This window comes from Neolamprologus multifasciatus, unplaced genomic scaffold, assembly GCF_963576455.1.
Source record: "Neolamprologus multifasciatus unplaced genomic scaffold, fNeoMul1.2 chr03_unloc_3, whole genome shotgun sequence".
NCBI lineage: Eukaryota > Metazoa > Chordata > Actinopteri > Cichliformes > Cichlidae > Neolamprologus > Neolamprologus multifasciatus.
Window position 1 is genome coordinate 150975 of NW_028181970.1, and position 20183 is coordinate 171157.

Here is a 20183-nt window from a genome sequence, read left to right on the forward strand (position 1 = left end):
TCTCTCTCCACTAAGAGTGTGTTTGACTTTAACTTTCACACAAAATGATTCAGCTCCTCTAAACCCTCCAAAAAACATTTACAAATGCTTAGAAACATTTTGTGTTTCTAATTACTAATGTTCCCCAGCCCCAGCATTCCCACAAATCTGTCTATTTCCTTTTTTTAAGTTTCACTTTCTGTCTTCTAAACTTCGCTGATGCAGCTGGTCGTCTTTGTGTGAATCTCCGTGTGAAGGTAGTCGAATCAGTATGTATTTTTTTCTGATAATATCAGCTGTATGCAGCTTCGCTCCTGCACAAATCATAGCATTGTTCATGATGACAGATATGAACGAGGTTGACTTGTAACACCGCAGTTATGTGAGCCGTCATTTGTAAGCCTCTTAAACTTTCTTTCACACAAAGTTTTATGGTAGTGCTTCTTCTTCTTTGGGGATTTTTGTTCAACAGAATGAAAAAAGTTGTAATATATTTTTGAAATATATTTTAATTGGTATTTAAAGGACTATAGCATATTCTAATTAGATTTATGATACTGTGTTAAGACAGTAAAATTGTGCATGTGTGTGTTTGTGTGTCTGTGTCTGAATTTTGCTGGTACTGCACTGATTGATGATCGTTGATGATCCACCTGACTAGTATAAATTACAGTTTTATATAACAGAACAAATTTGATATCTGTAAAAATATTTTTTTAAATTCATGCTTACTAGCTAACACTAAATTTTTAACTGATTTCTCTTCTGGGACACCCACACTGTGTGCAGTTTCATCTCAGCCCACTGTGTAATTCCACATTAAAGGACATTTCTCCCCAAATTCAATAAGCTCAGTGGATTATCATAACAGCGTATCAAAAATTCATTTATGAAATCCTTCTTAATTATTGACATGAAAATCTCAGTGGATTCTTGATTTTGCTCGTCTACTCTACAGCCTGGATAGTTTCATTTCAAACTGCTGCCGTGTTTCTGCCAAATTAAAAAACAGTTCTACTCAAATTCAACAAGGTTCAGTTAATAAACAATGATTAACAAAAGATTTTGTTCATATTTCATTATATAATTCTGATCCATCAAAGATATTCCTTCTTAGAATAATCCTTTCTCTTATTGAAGATCGATTTATTTTTCTCATTTTGGTCATTCCTATTAACTCAACCATTTCGTTAATCAATCCCACACCACTACCCCCAAAACCTTGGGAACACGGAGCAAGGAAAGCACAAAGTACAGCAGAAGATGGGGGCAATAAATACACACTGGATAATGAGACGAGAGGCAACAGGTGGGAGACATGATGCAGAAGAAAACTACAATAGTCACAGGAAGCAACAGTTAAAACAATAAAACAGGAAAACATGGAGAACAAGGGTGATAGAGATAGATAAATGCAGACGAGACTGAGACACTGATGGGAAAAAATCATTAACCAAATGGGGGAAGTAAAACTCAAAACTAAGTACACAAGACATGAGACGATAAAAAAAAGAGGAAATGATACACAGAGACATACGCAGACATGTAGAAAACAGAAAGCGACATATAAGTGAATGGGAAACATGACAGATGGGGAAATCAGACAACGACAGACAAACAGAGAGACAAGACAGACAAAGGGACATAACTGAAGTACAGAAAGGGATCACAAAAGCAGATATTTAGTGTTACAAAACCAAGAAGACAAACTACAATATGAAAACAGGATACATGGGATATAGTAAATCCTAAAGCAAACTATTAACCATCCTTATATACAAAGAGCCAAACTAAAACACAAAAGACTTTCAAAAACAAAAAAGGCATCACAAAACCCTGGGAAAAAAACAGCGATCCTCCATCCATCCATTCGCTTCTCTTTTTCAGGGTCACAGGAGCCTGTCCGAGTTGTCATAGGGCGAGAGGCGGGGTACACCCTGGACAGGTCGCCAATCTGTCGCAGGGCCAACACAGAGGGACAGACAACCATTCACAATCACATTCACACCTAGTGGCAATTTGGATTATCCAATTAACCTATCCCCACAAGCTGCATGTCTTTGGACGGTGGGAGGAAGCCGGAGTACCCGGAGGGAACAGCGATCCTAACAAATAATATTCCAGTGGTTGGAGATGAAACTTTGCTGACATGTAGTAAATGGACTGATTCTTATATAGTGCTTTTCTACTCTCCTGGAGTTCTCAAAATGCTCTATACAACAGGCCTCATTCACACAAGCACTTTTAAACACAAGTGCAAACTAATCATCAGAGAGCAACTTGGGGTTAGTATTTTGCCCAAGGATATTTGGCATGCAGGCTGGGGAAGCCGAGGTTCAAACCACCAACCTTCCAATCAGTAGCTGATCTGCTGTACCACCTGAGTCACAGCCACCCACCCATTACAAGTGGGTGAGACTGGTTCAGATATGGTGCTTTTCTACTCTGAGCATTCAAAGTGCTTTATACAAATGACTCATTCAAGGACTTTTCCTGTGCAAAAGAGTTTTCTATCTTGGGGTTAGTATCTCATATCAAACAACCAACCTTCCAGTTAATTCGTGACCTGCTCTAACTCCTGAGCTACAGACAGAAGAGGAGTTTGTTAAGAATTTTATGACAACTGTCTTTTTTTTCTATTGTTTATTAAATTAATCTTATTAAATTTGAGTAGAACGTTCCTTTTATTTCTCTGAAACCTTGCAGCTTTTGGTGGTTAAACTGCAAATATATAGAGAAGGTAACCCAGAGGAAGAATGCACAGAGACTTTTAGGTCAGCTATCAAGAATCATTTTTATGCATTTTGATGCAATGTTATGATATTTGATGTTGAAATTGATTAGAAATGACTAATTTCATCTCTACAGAATTATGCAGTGTGGGTGTCCAAGAAGATGAATTCAGAATTTCATGTCAACTATCATATATGATTTAATGCAGAACTTTTATACACCTACCTGAAACCATTTAAATGACATTACCAAGTTCCTTCGAACTTTCTCCGTTTGACCAGAGTTGTTCTTTAATTTCTCGTGTCTCAAGCAGCAGTTTGAGGTGAAACTATGGATGCATGAAAGAGCAGCTGAGCCAAATGACAACTGAATTTCAACTATAAAAGATGATTTTCAGAAATATTTTACATTTTTTGAAGTTATTTTAGATTTGAATGAATCATGAATGAAGAAGCATTACCAGAAAAATTAAGAAGAAAACACAACTTGAGTGAAAACAAATGACACTGGGGCTTTATTTCCGTTAACTTCCTGAAAATCATGTGTGTTGTTATGTGTGTGATCAGCAAAAAGGGATAAGAAGCAGCACTACCGTAAAACTTAGCGTTGAAGCGAAACCTTGGCAGATAACGGGTGGCAGGCGTGGCTCACACTTGAAACTCTGAGCTCCGAGTCTTTATAATCACTCTGCGGAGCTCACAGCGACTGCAGGGAGGACAGGAGGGCAGAGCAGACTTTGTGAATTATTTTTTTATCTTAGATGTAATATAAATTCAACACAGGCCTCTGAGGAAAAGGATCGTGCTACAAACTTTTGTGTCTCTTCCAACAGAAAGCAGAGGAGTGGAGTTACTCAGAGACTGACTGGATTACACACACCAAAAGTTTATATTCCAGTTGGACCGTATCTCTTACCAAGGTCTGCACCACGTATCAGGATTTGATCTTATTCAGGTAAAATCAGGGTTCTTATAGGGGTTTGTTCACAATAGTAACTTATGCAGCCATTTTTCAGTCTCACTGACCAAACTTTTTACAACATGCTGCATTTTTAATAGTAAACTTCTGTTCAGTGCTTTTCCTGTCACACACTCATACATGTGTTTTGTCTGCAGCAGCTGTGTTGTTGTTGTTAGCTTGTATTATCTGTTTAATCTCTTCAACATGGTTTTAGCTTTCTTTGTAAAGTCAGCAGCTCTGTCACTTTTCTCTGACTCCTCTTCCGCTCGACACTCAGCTGACACTCAGTTTCATTTCCACATTCATGAAGTTGTTGTCCAAGCGAATCATAGGCTCCAGGATTGGTCAGCAGACTTTGTCCAAGCAGACAGGTTGGATAAGAATAACAGATTTTTGTTTGATTACGCCCATTTCCAATTCAGTTCCAGTCATTCCTGGCCCCAGGAGGTTGATGGGGGTGGAAGATGGGGGGCAATGGGTTGTAAGTACAATGTAGATGAGTGGAGGCTTATTGTACTTAAACTTCCAGTCACAGTGAATCAGTGTGTGTCAGTGAATGCATCATGTGTGCTTCATGGCTCCATCTAGTGGACAGATAGTAGAAGTAGAGCAGCTGATGGCAGCTTCCTCTGCCTCACACTGCTGTCTGACTGCATCCAGCTCATATTTGGACAGCACACATGATGGAAAGGAGGATTTCAGTTGATGTGCACATGAATGATTTGTGTTTCCTCTGCAGGTGAAGGTAGAAAGTGTGTGTGAGCTGATGTGAATAGAGCAGCATGGATCAGTGTGAGGACAGAGAGGAGGGAGTCCCTCCCTCTAAAACCACTCTGTGTGGGGAACATGAGAGCCAGACCAAAGCTCAGAGGTGAGATGACCATCTCTAACTGTCCATGACTCTTCTCCATGTCACAGCTCAGCACTCACATCACTGCTCCATCATTATTCACACTCATACCTCTGTGTGTGTTGTTTTAAAGCCCAGAGCTGTGGGGCGTACCAGGCTCAGCTGGACATAACCCTAAAACTAATCCAGAACCTGGACCTGAACACAGCTATGTTTCCTTAAAGAGCAACGAGTCGAAGGGTGTTATTGTAAAATTTAACAAAAGACTGTTATATGACAAAGAGTAAGTACGTTATTTTTATACGTTTCAGATTGTTCATCGTGTCTTTAATTTAATATTTCCAGTTTTTCCTTCCTATCTCATAAAGCTGTTACATTTATTGTTTTTCTTTTAGGATCAATAAGAAGCCAGAATCTCCTGGACCTGAACCCAGCTGTGTTTCCTTAAAGAGCAACGAGTCGAACGATTTTGTTGTAAACTTTAAAGGATGTTCTTCTGCTGCTGAGAGGTAATGTGTGTCTAGATGTTGTTCCTGACTCTGTATTTTTGAATAAATCCTCATGTTTAACATCAGCTCAGCTCTTTTTCACACACATTTCTATGTTGGTATGTGAAGCGGTGTGTGTTGGAGTGTTTCCACAAACACAGCAGTCAGAGTGGAAAGAGTGGACTTTGTAGGAGGTGTTTGTGTAGTGAAGAGGCTGAGTGTCTGTAGGACTCCAGCTGCTCCAGCAGGTGTCTCCTTTGTGCTTTGCTTCAAACACAGTGTAGGGAGGAGCTTCCACTCAGGTGTTTCAGGTGTTGCTGGATGGAGGAGGACAAATAGTTTTTCCCTTCAGTGACACTTCAGCAGCTCAATGTTCTGGGGAGATGTTTGTCTTTATGAAGGTTTATGGATTATTGTTCTTACTTTGGTTAAACTGAGCAATACATTTTCCATCTAACATTTAAAGTAAATTTCCAGGTGAAAAATAAGATCTGCAGCTGCAGCCTCTGTGATGTTTCACAGTCTGAAAGTAACAAATTCAACCAGAGTTCAAACAAAGGCTTAATATACGTGTGTATTTGATATAATGCCAACAAGTACAAATAGGTGTTCTTACAGGTCTTAATCATAGAGGTCTGATAAGTCAGGTGATTTTCACAGTCAGCAATTTTGCTGCCTTTTATTTTATATTGGCCTTTTTAAAGCCCTTCAAATGCTCCCACATTCATACAGAGCTTTTAATAGCAAACTCCTTTACAGTCCTTCTCCTCTCACACACGATCACACGACTGATTTGTTTGCAGCAGCTGTGTTACTGCTAGTATTTTATTACGTGTGTAATCTCCTCATATTGTTCCTATGGTTTAGTTTGACTTCCTTCTGCAAACTCAGCTGCTCTGTTGCTGATACACGTCTCCATGAATATGATTGATCAGATGCTGCCAACACCATGTGTTTCATGTGAACGCTCAGCTGAAACCCTTGGTTGACTTATCGAGTTAATAACAAGCTTCACGTGACGGTGAATGCTAAAGTGAATCCAGATAAAGGAAAGAGACCCTGCTAATGTTGGACTCACTTTCTAAGTGTAGATCCCAGGAGGAAGTTCAACATAGCCAGCCATTCTTTGTGCTAGCTCGACCAAACCTGAGACCACAGTGCAGGATAATGATTATCATCTGTCTCTGTCAAGGACATTTAAAATCCACAAATAACAAAAATAAATATATTTGATCATTAAAAATATGTTTTCAATTAAAAAAGCATGAGCACACTGGTGGATAACAGAAACATGAAAACTCGTTAACAGTAAAGTTAATTTAGGCGTAAACAAAGTGTCAAACATACTTAAGTAGATTGACTGATGTTTGTGTTAAAATACCCTCTTAAAGCTGAATTAATGATTCAACTTTCTCCAAAAGTTGATTCTGTTCATCTGGACTTAGCGTTTTGTGGGAGAAACGTTTTGTCTCTCATCCTTCAGTCTCAGCTGTCTGTCAAACATCAAACATCTGGTTCACAGAGAGGATAACCCTCAAATGGGCTGCACAACATTATATAGTGAGACAAAAACAGAGATTATTGTAGGCATCGCTCTCTCGTATGGATGTGGCAGTCTTGCTGTCTGCTGCGAATCCTCCCCGTACCTCCGTGACCTCGTCTGGTATCTCCTCCCTCCTCTGTAAGAGACAGTAAAGGAAAACACGTCTCTGCCTAGTCTTGAAAATCTAATCTTATCATCCATTGTTCTTCTAGGGCCTCTTCTTCTTGTGGCCTCAGCTAACTGCTAATATTTAAATGGCTAACATTAACATGTGTGCCAGCCAGGTTAACATTTATGATGAACTATGATTAATTAACTGATGTTGAAACTGGAACTTTACTGACCTCTGAAATTCCTCCTAAAGTGTTATACACAGCCCATCCCAGCTGCTGCTGGGATGGGCTGTGGCAAAGAGAACAGAGAAAATCAAAATCAGAGTTTTTCTCTGAATTAAAAGCAAGGAAACAACAATATATTCTACATGGTGAAACTGATGGTTTCTGGTGTTTGGGTCTGTTTTTCTGTATTTATGCAGATAAAGTGTAAACTCAGATGAATTATACCGTCAAATGTTAAAGGAAAATATCAGGATGAGTGTCTGTGAGCTGAGAAGGACGTGAAGCGAGCAGTTTATCCCAGAGCTGAAGCTGCTCTGTGTGCAGAGATGAGCTCAGATTCCTGCTGTGATTGATCAACAGTCACAGAAATGTAGACTTGTAGTTATTACTGCAGTATGGTCACAGCAGATACTGATAAACATCTATTATGAGGATGGATGATCAAGTTTCTCACTCTCTCCTTTAAATCTCAGTTTTTTTCTTCTTCACAGTTTATCTGTTAATTTATTAATGAATAACACTGAAAGAGTTTCTGTTATATTTCCCCTTGAACATCACCTTATTAGGGCAGCATTAGGAAATAGCCCACCTCCAAAGAATGAATAATTGAATGATGATAATAATAAAATGATTAAAAAGCAGAGCTCAGAGTGGTAGAATGGTCAAACATGGATCCACGGGTGGTTCAACTGCATTTGGTGACGTGACTAAAGCAAATCTTTCAAATAATCCCACCATGAACGGGATGTTGTCTCCTTTACTACGGTTACTTTACTTGGTCACCGTGTGAATTTCTTTGAAATGAACCAAATTCTTTTATTTGTTGGTTGTTTCATATTTAACCTCTACAGTTAGGAAAGGAGGAGATGAGGCCTCAACAATGTTGGGTTGTAGCCATGGTTCAGGTTAGAGTGAGTGTCCATGGAATAAATGTAAGAAGTATCTCCATTTTGACTTTTCTGTGTCACCATCAGAGCTTCTGCACAGTGTGGAGAAAGATCCAGAAGTAGAGCTGGACTGCAGACAGCCAGTCAGAGCAGCTGTGTACAAAGTAAGACTGAACATCTGTCTGCTGATGGACTCATTTCTGAAAACTGGACTTCTTGTGTTGTTCACACATTGAAGAGTTTTCTTTCTCTTTAGTCTCATTGTTTTTCTTTCTTTCAGCAGATGTTGGTCTGCAGGAGGTTTTAGATGAACATAAGATCAGTCTGAGGAGGAGATGTGAATGTGTGACTGAAGGAAGTGATGAAACAGGAAGTAGAACCCTCCTCAACACCATCTACACTGAGCTCTACATCACAGAGGGACAGAGTGAAGAGGTTCATACCCAACATGAGGTGAGGCAGCTGGAGACAGCTTCCAAGATGGACGCCCTCCATGACGCTCCAATCAGGTGCCAGGACATCTTTAAAGCCTTACCTGACCAACAGAGACCCATCAGAGTGGTTCTGACCAACGGCGTGGCTGGTGTTGGAAAAACCTTCTCAGTGCAGAAGTTCACTCTGGACTGGGCAGAGGGCTTGGAGAACCAACATGTCAGTGTGGTGGTTCTGCTTTCATTCAGGGAGCTGAACCTGATCAGAGATGAGCAGTACAGTCTTCTGGAGCTGCTCCATGTTTTCCATCCAACATTACAGAAGGTCACAGCAGAGAAGCTGGCTGTCTCTCAGCTTTTGTTCATCTTTGACGGCCTGGATGAAAGCAGACTTTCATTGGATTTCACCAACAGGAAGCTGCTGTCTGATGTCACACAGAAGTCATCAGTCAGCCAGCTGCTGACAAACCTCATCCAGGGGAATCTGCTTCCCTCGGCTCTCGTCTGGATAACTTCCCGACCTGCAGCAGCCAATCAGATCCCTCCTACATGTGTTGACAGGCTAACAGAAGTACGAGGCTTCACTGACGCCCAGAAGGAGGGGTACTTCAGGAGGAGATTCAGTGATGAACAGCTGTCCAGCAGAATCATCTCCCACATGAAGACATCCAGGAGCCTCCACATCATGTGTAGTATCCCAGTCTTCTGCTGGATCACTGCTACAGTTCTGGAGCACATGTTGACTACAAAGCAGAGAGGAGAGCTGCCCAAGACCCTGACTGTCATGTACTCACACTTCCTGCTGGTTCAGACAAAGAGGAAGGAGAACAAGTACCATGAGGGACATGAGACGAGTCCACAGGAGCTGACGGAGGCTGACAGGGAAGTTCTTCTGAAGCTGGGGAGGCTGGCGTTTGAACATCTGGAGAAAGGAAACATCATGTTCTACCAAGAAGACCTGGAGCAGTGTGGTCTGGATGTGACAGAGGCCTCGGTGTACTCAGGAGTTTGTACAGAGATCTTCAAAAGAGAGTGTGTGATCTTCCAGAAACCAGTCTACTGCTTTGTTCATCTGAGCATTCAGGAGTTTCTGGCTGCAGTCTACATGTTCCACTGTTTCACCAGCACGAAGACAAAGGTGCTGAGGGACTTCCTTAAACCAAAATCTTTAATCAAGATGATTTCCAGTGTTTTTGATAACAAAGATCTCCAATTACTTGATGTATTTATGAGTAGAGCCATGGAAAAATACCTCCAGAGTAAAAGTGGCCACCTGGACCTGTTTGTTCGCTTCCTTCATGGCCTCTGTCTGGAGTCCAACCAGAGACTCTTAGTAGGTCTGCTGGGTCAGACAGAGATCAGTCCAGAAACCATCCAGAGCGTCATCAACAACCTGAAGGAGATGAACAGTGATGAAATCTCTCCTGACAGAAGCATCAACATCTTCCACTGTCTGATGGAGATGAACCACCTCTCATTATTTCAGGAGATCCAAGAGTTCCTGAAGTCAGAGAACAGTTCAAAGAAGAAACTCTCTGAGATCCAGTGCTCAGCTCTGGCCTTCATGCTGCAGATGTCAGAGGAGGTTCTGGATGAGTTGGACCTGCAGAAGTACAACACATCAGACTGGGGACGACTGAGACTGATTCCAGCTGTGAGGAACTGCAGAAAGGCTCGGTGAGTCCAGATGTGATCATTAACATCATTGATCAGTGTAGGTTAGTAGTTTAATTTTGAAAATAAAATCAGATTGTAACCACAAAGTGTTTGTGTCCGTACGCTGCAACCTTCCACACCATTCCTTTATTGTACAGACTCTGCAGCAGCTCCATGGATCCCAAATCCAAGAGTGGAGAACAGATTTGAAGTGTGTCACATCCATGCAGTCACAGCTGTTTCCACCATGTTTCCACTGATATTAATCCTGTTCAATGACACGTTTCATATCAGTGAATATGTTCTTTAGGACGTCCACTGACATGTTTAAGTGTCCTGCTGGAAATCACTCAAATCATCCATTAAATCCATGAAAAATCCTTTTAGTGTTTCTAACTTCACCCTCTGACCTCTCTCTCTCCATCCTCCTCACTGCCTCTTTCACTGATAATCACACAAACATCGTATTCAGCTACAAAATAACACAATAATATCATCTGATGATCATTATTATAAGAGCAGGATCCATATTTGATATCAGAGTAACACACTGCATGGTTATGTACAGTCATAATCAGTGACTGTGGGTCAAACAGAAGCTCTCTGATTGGTTGCTGACCTTGGTCACCTGTCCACTCTCACCTGTTTGTGTTTGCTCTCTCTTTGCTGTCTCCATCCTCTCTCTCCTTTCTCTCCCTCTCTGTCTTTGTACCGTCACTCAGGTCCAATGGAAACAGTGACATTTACAAACCAGTCAAAGACAAACTGATCCATGTCAGGTTATAACAATATTCAAAGTGAATAGAGGCTGCTGCTGGACACAGACAGGTAACATCATTTTGACTTGCTGTCACCTGGATCTGGACTCATAAACACTGAAGCCCTGAACAGGAATACAAATCATTTTCTGCCAACTAGCGACACACCAGCAGATAATGGCTCAGAAAGCTAAAATGAGCCAATCATTTCTGTGTTTAGTTCCCCTGAAATCAGATCTGATATCAGCAGCTCTGAGTTCATTCATCATTATTGTCCAGTGATGAGATTTCTGCTCCGTTTGGTAACAGTCAGCAGGTTTTTCCTGCGTGTGGACGTGAATAGTCGTACCTGACAGCAGGTAGCAAACAGAGATCATCTTTCCAACTGGAACTATTCACTGAGCTGAACTCATTCAAAATGTTCTGGAGTCAGATTCAAAATAGGAAGCAGTCCAAATGTGTGTCTTCACTCTGACTATGGATCAGATCTCAGTGACAGACTGTGGACATTATGGAAGCCTAAATGTGACACTATCTTCCTCCTTCATCTGCAGATTAAAGCAAGAGATACATGTTCTCAGACAGACTCCGTTACGACTCTCAGAGACTCACTTTGAAGTTGTGGCCTCAGCTCTGAAGTCCAACCCCTCCCATCTGACAGAGCTGGACATGAGTAACAACTACAAGCTGCAGGATTCAGGTGTGAAGCTTCTGTGTGCTGGAATGGAGAGTCCAAACTGTCGACTGGAGACTCTGAGGTGAGTTCACTGACTGCGGCTGTTGTAGTTTTTCTACATTTCAGGTCTTTGATTGATGTTTGAAACTTTCTTTAGTTCCTAAATGTTCAGGATGTTTCTGAAGACAAATGTGAAGAAGTTTGAGTGCTTTCAGAAATGTTGTCTTTCCAAACGACTGAACAACAGTTTTTCCTTTTGGCTCCAAACAGAAGTGACAGACTTGAGCAGGGTTCATTTAAAGGCTGACAGAAGTGGAGTGGTGACGGGGAGATGTTTGACAGGACAGTGTTTCAGCCTCCACAGGTTCATGTTGTGCTCCATCAGTCAGTGAAGATGAAGTCAGTGCTGATGAGGCTGTAGAGTGTGTGAGGGATGTGAATGAGGATGATGACGATCTGATGATAGCAGATAAAAACAGGCTGCAGAGACTTTGAGCCATACAGGGCACACAGTGTTTGTACAGAACAGCTGAAATCATTATGGAGGCCTCACTGGAATATGGAAGCATCACAGTACAGCTTCAGTGAAGCATTAAAGTCTCTGATATGAGATGAGAAATGAAGCAGCCAGAGATTTTTCATGAGTGGAAATCCACTGTTACTGTGAGCTGCTGCTACAGCCTCCAGATTACCCAGCAGCTCATCCTGCTCAACATTTTCTCACCAACTTTAATGGAAGTGTGATGTTTTTAGCTGGAGTGATGGTCAGGGTTGTCCCCCTCTCCTCTTCTTCTCCTCTTCCTCTTTCCTTTGTAAAGCCACTTCTGCTGCTTTCATTCATTTGGAAGTCCTGTAGCTGAGTTTGGGAGAGACTAACAGCCTCGGCAGCAGATGGGAGAAAGGCTGTAACACCACCACTTTACTCTGTTCTACCTGTCACAGCATTTTATCAGGAAACAAATATGCTCATGTTTTTACTATGTTTGTCTTGAAGATGTAAGAAGATCACATGGTGCTTTTTATTATTGTGTTGGTTTGTTTCCTGTCTCTTGGAAGGAGCCCAGCTGTGCGTGGCCCCTGGGCCTGTGGTCAGAGTGTGTGTTGGATAATCGAGCCAAGATGAGGCCAAACTGACATGGGATGAAATGTCTGTCACATAATTGAGCTTAGTGTAGTTTCATTTCTGCACAATTTAAAAACAACCAAAGCTTTGTTCTGTCTTTTCTATGTTATACTGTAGACTTTCTTTGATACTGTGTCGAAAAGGAGCAGCTTTTACTTTGAAGGGGAGGCGTCTCTGTTTCCTCTTCAGGTTGGATGATGGAAGCAAATTAGTGTGTGATGTTCTTTCAGTGTTGCACTTTGTAGACGCTCCCTGAGCACTGGTCTCACAGCCAGCTGCACATAGAGACCAGTGTTGTTAGTCCAGGTCAGAAGATGACTTGTTGGAATGAAAATGAGCTTTTAGTTTGTCTGCTTTAATAATGTGACTGGAAAAAGGTGTTGAACTTCAAATATGTTCATTTCTTTCACACTTCACCTTTAAAAGTGAAACCTTGTGGTTCCTGGAAGGAAAAACACGACTTTTTCAAGTCTTTGTCCTGTTTTTATGATAAATGTTTGACTTTTAAGTTTTTTTCTCTTGTTGTTTTTGTTTGAAGCTGCTTCCTGTTGGCTTCAGCTGTTTGGAGTTTCCATTTTCTAAACTTCTACATTCTGAACCTTCTTCAGCTCTGAACAGATGATGAAACACTGAATGATTTCAAGCTCACACTTTGTCTAATAAACTTACATCTTTCATTCTTTATACAGATTGGAGGACTGTGGTTTGTCAGAGATCAGCTGTGATTATCTGGCAGCAGCACTGAAGTCCAACTCCTCCCATCTGAGAGAGCTGAACCTCAGCAGGAACAACAAGCTGCAGGATTCAGGAGTGAAGCATCTGTGTGGTTTCCTGAAGAGTCCAGGATGTGGACTTGAAACTCTGAGGTCAGTCAGCATGTTTTAGTTGTTCTGAGATGAATATGATGTGAACGTTGTGCTGACACTAAACTGCAGACATCAGGCTGATATTATACTGATCCACACTGAGGATCTTCATGGTAAAGTCTGTTTTCTTCTTCTTATGTTTAGTCCATTGACTGCAGCAGAACAATGTTCACATTTCAAACAGTGACACTCAACGTACAAAGCTGACACTGTCAGACTTGATCAGAGGTGTGATCATCACAGCAGAGGCCTTTGTGTCAAACTCACTGAGGATCAAACAGAAACACAAGAAGCAGATTTTCCTGTTCTGGCTTTTTATAGCATATAACCTTCAAAATATTCTGCAGTCGATCAAAAACTGAAGCAAACCATGAATCAACATTTAACATGACCTGATGCTGCTGAAGTGAAGCAAAGTTACAGAGGTTTGATTACAGACACAGCTGAGAGTTTGTAATCTGTCATCATTTTAAAAGGTTTAAATTTCTTCAGTATTGAACAGCAGAAATGAGGCTTTGTTTTCGGAGGCCGACAGCAGTGAACACAACAGCAGACTGGTGCGTAATAAGCAGTAAATAATGCAGGAAACAGATATTGGAAGGTAAACTGTTCTTTAAGCACACTGAGAGAGAGAGAGCTGTGAAGGAAGCAAACGTCAAAGTCAGAGAGAATTCATGACGATGTTCATCAAACGTAAAGCGTAGTTTGGATCTTCTTTTGCTGCTGGTTCAGTCAGTTTTGGTTGGAGACAGATGAAACCTGCAGCTTCAGGATCTGTGAGCTGTCCACTTTCAACCCCGATGGTGTGTCCGTGTACGTGCCGTCGAGTGAACGATCCACGCTCTGTGTTTCCATCTTTGTGTGTTTAGCTGCTCTCATTTACTGTTTTATCTGTTTGGTTGTTGTTGAAATACTTTTGGGAGCTTTAACCTGAGATTCTGGCAAAATACATTTATATTAAAAATCGATTCAGGATTGAATGAATCAACATCGCTTTATCCAAATTGAAACCATTTAAATAGGAAAATCCATTTTTTTACACCCGCCTCTAATGCTGGGTAATGTCAGCTGGTCCATGTGCAGCTGACTGTGAGGCTCAGGGAGCGTGTACAAAGTGCAACACTGAAAGAACATCATCCATAGATATTGAATAATAACTGGACTCTCATACAGCGAGACTCAAATGCCTTTAAACATCAGGTTATACTGCTGATCCAAGTCCAACACTGAGTTTGTAAAAACATGTTTGTCAATCATTTTGTTTGGTTTCTGAGGAAAATGATTCATTAACTTGCTGCTAATACACAACATTTCATCATATTTCCTCATAACCCTCTTTTGTCTGACAATTTGAATCCCATTTGAATTTGCAATAAAGGATCCACAGAGTTTGGTGACAATGATGACAGTAGATGTTTGTGTGAAAGTGCTGGAAGCAAATTAGTGTGTGATGTTCTTTCAGTATTGCACTTTGTAGATGCTCCCAGAGCACTGGTCTCACAGCCAGCTGCACATAGAGACCAGTGTTGTTAGTCCAGGTCAGAAGATGACTTGTTGGAATGAAAATGAGCTTGTAGTTTGTCTGCTTTAATAATGTGACTGGAAAAAGGTGTTGGACTTCAAATATGTCCATTTCTTTCACACTTCACCTTTAAAAGTGAAGCCTTGTGGTTCCTGGAAGGAAAAACACGACTTTTTCAAGTCTTTTTCCTGTTTATATGAGAAATGTACGACTTTAATGTGAAACATTCAGAGTTTTTTCTCTTGTTGTGTTTGTTTGAAGCTGCTTCCTGTTGGCTTCAGCTGTTTGGAGTTTCCATTTTCTAAACTTCTACATTCTGAACCTTCTTCAGCTCTGAACAGATGATGAAACACTGAATGATTTCAAGCTCACACTTTGTCTAATAAACTTACATCTTTCATTCTTTATACAGATTGAGGAGCTGTGGTTTGTCAGAGATCAGCTGTGATTATCTGGCAGCAGCACTGAAGTCCAACCCCTCCCATCTGAGAGAGCTGGACCTGAGCTGGAACAAGCTGCAGGATTCAGGAGTGAAGCATCTGTGTGGTTTCCTGGAGAGTCCAGGATGTGGACTTGAAACTCTGAGGTCAGTCAGCATGTTTTAGTTGTGCTGAGATAAATATGATGTGAAAGTTGTGCTGACACTAAACTGCAGACATCAGGCTGATATTATACTGATCCACACTGAGGATCTTCATGGTAAAGTCTGTTTTCTTCTTCGCTGTTTTAGTCCATTGACTGCAGCAGAACAATGTTCACATTTCAAACAGTGATACTCAACGTGGGGCCCTCACGCGGCCCTCACGCTGCCTGCCCACCTTTCCTGATTCAGAGAGAGGGGACCCTGATTAACTGTGTAGCATTCTTCCTCACAGTTCTAAGTATCAGACACAACAATGAATAATCCACAGCTGACTGTCTTTAGCAGGTCAAAGGTCACGGCACACAGCAGACAGTTGGAAATATTATAATTCTGATCATTTATCAGCACATATCCATATGTATAAAAACAAAGCTGACACTGTGAGACTTGATCAGAGGTGTGATCATCACAGCAGAGGCCTTTGTGTCAAAGTCACTGAGGATCAAACAGAAACACATGAAGCAGATTTTCCTGTTCTGGCTTTTTATAGCAGATAACCTTCAAAATATTCTGCAGTCCATCAAAAACTGAAGCCAACCATGAATCAACATGTGAACATGACCTGATGCTGCTGAAGTGAAGCAAAGTTACAGAGGTTTGGTTACAGACACAGCTGAGAGTTTGTAATCTGTCATCATTTTAAAAGGTTTAAATTTCTTTAGTATTGAACAGCAGAAATGAGGCTTTGTTTTCGGAGGCCGACAGCAGTGAACACAACAGCAGACTGGTGCGTAATAAGCAGTGAATAATGCAGAAAACAGATTTTTGAAGGTAAACTGTTCTTGAAGTACACTGAGAGAGAGAGAGCTGTGCAGGAAGGACACGTCAAAGTCAGAGAGAATTCATGACGATGTTCATCAAACGTAAAGCGTAGTTTGGAACTTCTTTTGCTGCTGGTTCAGTCAGTTTTGGTTGGAGACAGATGAAACCTGCAGCTTCAGGATCTGTGAGCTGTCCACTTTCAGCCCCGACGGCGTGTCCGTGTACGTGCCGTCGAGTGAACGATCCACGCTCTGTGTTTCCATCTTTGTGTGTTTAGCTGCTCTCATTTACTGATTTATCTGTTTGGTTGTTGTTGAAATACTTTTGGGAGCTTTAACCTGTGATTCTGGCAAAATACATTTATATAAAAAAATTGATTCAGGATTGAATGAATCAACATTGCTTTATTCAAATTAAAACCATTTAAATAGGAAAATCCATTTTTTTACACCCGCCTCTAATGCTGGGTAATGTCAGCTGGTCCATGTGCAGCTGGCTGTGAGGCTCAGGGAGCGTGTACAAAGTGCAACACTGAAAGAACATCATCCATAAATATTGAGTAATAACTGGACTCTCATACAGCGAGACTCAAATGCCTTTAAACATCAGCTTATACTGCTGATCCAAGTCCAACACTGAGTTTGTAAAAACATGTTTGTCAATCATTTTGTTTGGTTTCTAAGCAAAATGATTCAATAACTTGCTGCTAATACACAACATTTCATCATATTTCCTCATAACCCTCTTTTGTCTGACCATTTGATCCCATTTGAATTTGCAATAAAGGATCCACAGAGTTTGGTGACAATGATGACAGTAGATGTTTGTGTGAAAGTGCTGGAAGCAAATTAGTGTGTGATGTTGTTTCAGTATTGCACTTTGTAGATGCTCCCAGAGCACTGGTTCCACAGCAAGCTGCACATAGAGACCAGTGTTGTTAGTCCAAGCTCTCACTTTGTCTAATAAACTTACATCTTTCATTCTTTATACAGATTGAGGAGCTGTGGTTTGTCAGAGATCAGCTGTGATTATCTGGCAGCAGCACTGAAGTCCAACCCCTCCCATCTGAGAGAGCTGGACCTGAGCTACAACTACAAGCTGCTGTATGTGGACCAGTTGTTTGATCTTCAGCAGAGTCCAGACTACAGACTGGAGACTCTGCTGTAAGTAGAGTGATGGCGTGAGTGGGTGGTGCTGTCAGCAGTATTGTACTAAACACAGTCAGGATGAAACAAAGATCCAGTGTTTCCTGTAAAGCTGCAGCTTCTCAGTGAAGCTGTGAGAGGAGAATGGTGACAGGCTTCAGGATTGGACACAAACACTTCCTGTTTCTACCTTTTTGTCACCTTTATGGTCACCATAGTAACGGCTGACACGCTCTGATCAAACAGTGTCAACAGCCAATCAGCTCTGTGAACAAAGCAGCACACAGACCAATGACTGCATTCATTTCCAAGTTTAAAGCAGTGAAGAACACAATCTGTAGGTGAGGAAGAATTTAGTGAGAGCAGATGTTTGGATGGAATTCCTCCAGTTAACAGCTGGAACCGTCCATCTGGATTGTTGGGCTTGTTGTTGGGGTTCCTACAGAGCTCAGAGTGGACACACCAAGGTTCTTCTAATGAATGAAAGTCCAAACTCAAACTAGGAGGGAAAAACATTTTCATCAACTTCAATAAAAATCCAAAGATTAGAAAAAGTGAAGCAACAATGAGTCCTAGTACAGTCCCAGCACTGAAGTCCCTGCTGCTCTTTATACTGGATGTGCTGCATCACTGACTGACAGCTGATGAAGAGTCTCTGGAAACACTCGTTTATCTCCTCTGCTCTTCCTTCTTGTCTCTGCAGGTGGAGCTGATGATGGTAAACAGGACGGTGTGTGTGCTGAGAGAGGAGAAGCTGTGTCCTGATGATCCAGAGAGGTTGAAGCAGCAGCAGCTTGTGTGTAGAGACGCTCTGACTGGGCCATGTTACTGGGAGGTGGAGAGGAGAGCTTCATCCAGCAGTGACTGACAGAGGAATGAGAAGAAGTGCAGATGACTGTCAGTGCTGCAGAGTGAACTGCTCTGAGAACAGCTCCACTGTCAGACACAATGTAGAGTCCAGCATCATCCCTGTGTGTCCCTCTGGATCTGACAGAGGATCATCAGTGTATCTGGACTGCTCTGCTGCTGCTCTGTCCTTCTACAGTCTCTGCACAGTCTCTGTCTGACTCTGGCTTCAGACCCTCCTGGATCAAACTCACCTGGAAAGACTTTCAAACATTACTCAATAGATTTGAATACAGAATATATTTGATATATACTGTAGATGTACTGTAGAGTTGCAGTTTGTCACTTGTAAATACAGTCTGTGAGCAGCTATGAGCTGAAAGATCTTTCTAGAAACATGAAATGTTTTCACTCTTCTGTTGCTTGTTCATATATTTCCACAACATTAATATTGATCCCACCTGTCTCACCTGTTTCATGCTTTTATACATAATAACAGGACACGTGTGATCTGAGCGCTGCTGTGGTTGCTGTGCTGCACGTCTTCATTTAGATAACAGAGACATCTAGTGGTTCAGAGGGAGAACTGCAGGAGGTGGAGCTGTGTTTTAGCATGGAAAACTTTTTATCTTTTAGGCGCAGATACAAATATGACAAGTATCAGTGTAAGATACAAAAGGTCACATTAGTTAGCAGAGGGAACAGTGATCACACAGCAATGTAAGAATAGAAACATAACAGTGAATCTGGACATGTATACAGATGGAAGCAAACAAACAGGATGTAACACTACATTAAAGCCACAAATGGGAAGAAAACAAACCCAAAGGAAAATATATTTGATCTCAGGAATCCAAATCAGATGCTTTAGAGCAGGGGTCGGCAACCCTGGGCACGCGTGTCACAGCTGCCACGTGAAGGGTTAACTGATGGCACGACCATAGCTGGACTGGCCATCGGGCATACCCATGGTGATTTTTCGTTTTTATGGGCCGATGATGTTTTTTATGATTTTTTTTGTAATGGTATAAACAATGAAAGGTGGTGGATTGGCCGGATGCTGGTCAATGTGTAGAAATAAGTCAGTTGTTTGCTGGTGGCTATGGTGGAGCTTCCACAGAGGCAGCAGGTGGATGAGGGAAAGGGGAGGCAGAAGGAGGAGAGACCCGAGGCGGCCGCCGGTCCGAGTGTCAGGTGAACTGAACTTCAGGTAAGAAGTTATGACCTGCAGTCTATCTGGGTCCGATATAAAACAAGTTTAGGTGGAGTTTATTTTCGTTGTGCTGACTTTTTACAGTCAGTTACAATAACTTGTACTGCGTACTAGTTAGCATGACGGAGTTTCTATACAGCTGGGTGGGTGCTATGATGTTACTGATAGTGAACTTTACAGTAGCTTGCAAAAGTATTTAACCCCTTTGAACTTTCCCAAATTTTGTAACATTACAGCAACAAACATGAATCAATTTTATTGGAATTCCACGTGAAAGACCATCACAAAGTGGTGAACACGTGAGAAGTGGAACGAAAATCATACATGATTCCAAACATTTTTTACAAATAAATAACTGCAAAGTGGGGTGTGCGTAATTATTCTGTCATGGAAAAACACACTGCCATCAACTTCTGTTTTGTTTTTGTCAAAATCACTATAATATAATCATTGTATCTTTATATACATGTGACTTATATTAATGCTGCTGCCCTCTTGTGGCTAAAGTGTAATTATGTTATTGTTATTAGGGAAAACATTTGAGAGTAACATGCCAAATGAGTCAGCACTTTGGCTTTAGCTTAAGAAATCCTCATTTTTATGTCATCAGTTATAGTTGCATGTATTCATTATCATAATTTAACATTAATTATTTTACTGACACATTTAATTAATTATTTAATGATGTATTTATTTAATTCACGTTGCTACTCCTGGCCCTGCATCGGTGTTCATAAATACATTTTATTTGTCTGCTTCACCCA

General features: G+C 41.2%; 2 protein-coding genes and 1 pseudogene across 7 annotated transcripts in view; all 3 read left to right on the forward strand.

The window, feature by feature from the left end:
- The window catches only part of LOC146490553 (protein NLRC3-like), a 67438-nt pseudogene extending 48981 nt beyond the window's left edge, over window positions 1–18457 (forward strand). The window contains exon 11 of the transcript XR_014872689.1: window positions 18070–18457. The product of XR_014872689.1 is annotated as a protein NLRC3-like (transcript). The remainder of the gene's footprint in view (window positions 1–18069) is intronic.
- The window catches only part of LOC146490555 (uncharacterized), a 143963-nt gene that overhangs the window by 30618 nt on the left and 93162 nt on the right, over window positions 1–20183 (forward strand). The window lies entirely within an intron of this gene.
- On the forward strand, window positions 3557–11385 carry LOC146490557 (protein NLRC3-like). Of its 3 annotated transcripts, XM_085152961.1 has the most exons (6): window positions 3557–3666; window positions 4412–4543; window positions 4656–4805; window positions 4918–5031; window positions 7866–7942; window positions 8059–10239. In XM_085152961.1, the coding sequence occupies exons 2-6, from the start codon at window positions 4455–4457 to the stop codon at window positions 9888–9890; spliced, it is 2262 nt and encodes a 753-aa protein (XP_085009087.1). In that variant the 5' UTR covers window positions 3557–3666; window positions 4412–4454; the 3' UTR covers window positions 9891–10239. The 3 variants fall into 3 exon arrangements, with proteins under 3 accessions (XP_085009087.1, XP_085009089.1, XP_085009088.1); XM_085152963.1 differs by lacking the exons at window positions 3557–3666; window positions 4412–4543; window positions 4656–4805 and adding an exon at window positions 11205–11385 and having other exon boundaries at window positions 5015–5031; window positions 8059–9886; XM_085152962.1 differs by lacking the exons at window positions 3557–3666; window positions 4412–4543; window positions 4656–4805; window positions 4918–5031 and having other exon boundaries at window positions 8062–10237.

Excerpts from the sequence above, each read along its gene's own strand:
- LOC146490557 (XM_085152961.1), top strand. The coding sequence starts at position 4,455 with ATGGATCAGTGTGAGGACAGAGAGGAGGGAGTCCCTCCCTCTAAAACC. Across the intron at positions 4,544-4,655 it reads AGCCAGACCAAAGCTCAGAG|CCCAGAGCTGTGGGGCGTAC; the intron begins GTGAGATGACCA and ends GTTGTTTTAAAG. Across the intron at positions 5,032-7,865 it reads TGTTCTTCTGCTGCTGAGAG|AGCTTCTGCACAGTGTGGAG; the intron begins GTAATGTGTGTC and ends TGTCACCATCAG.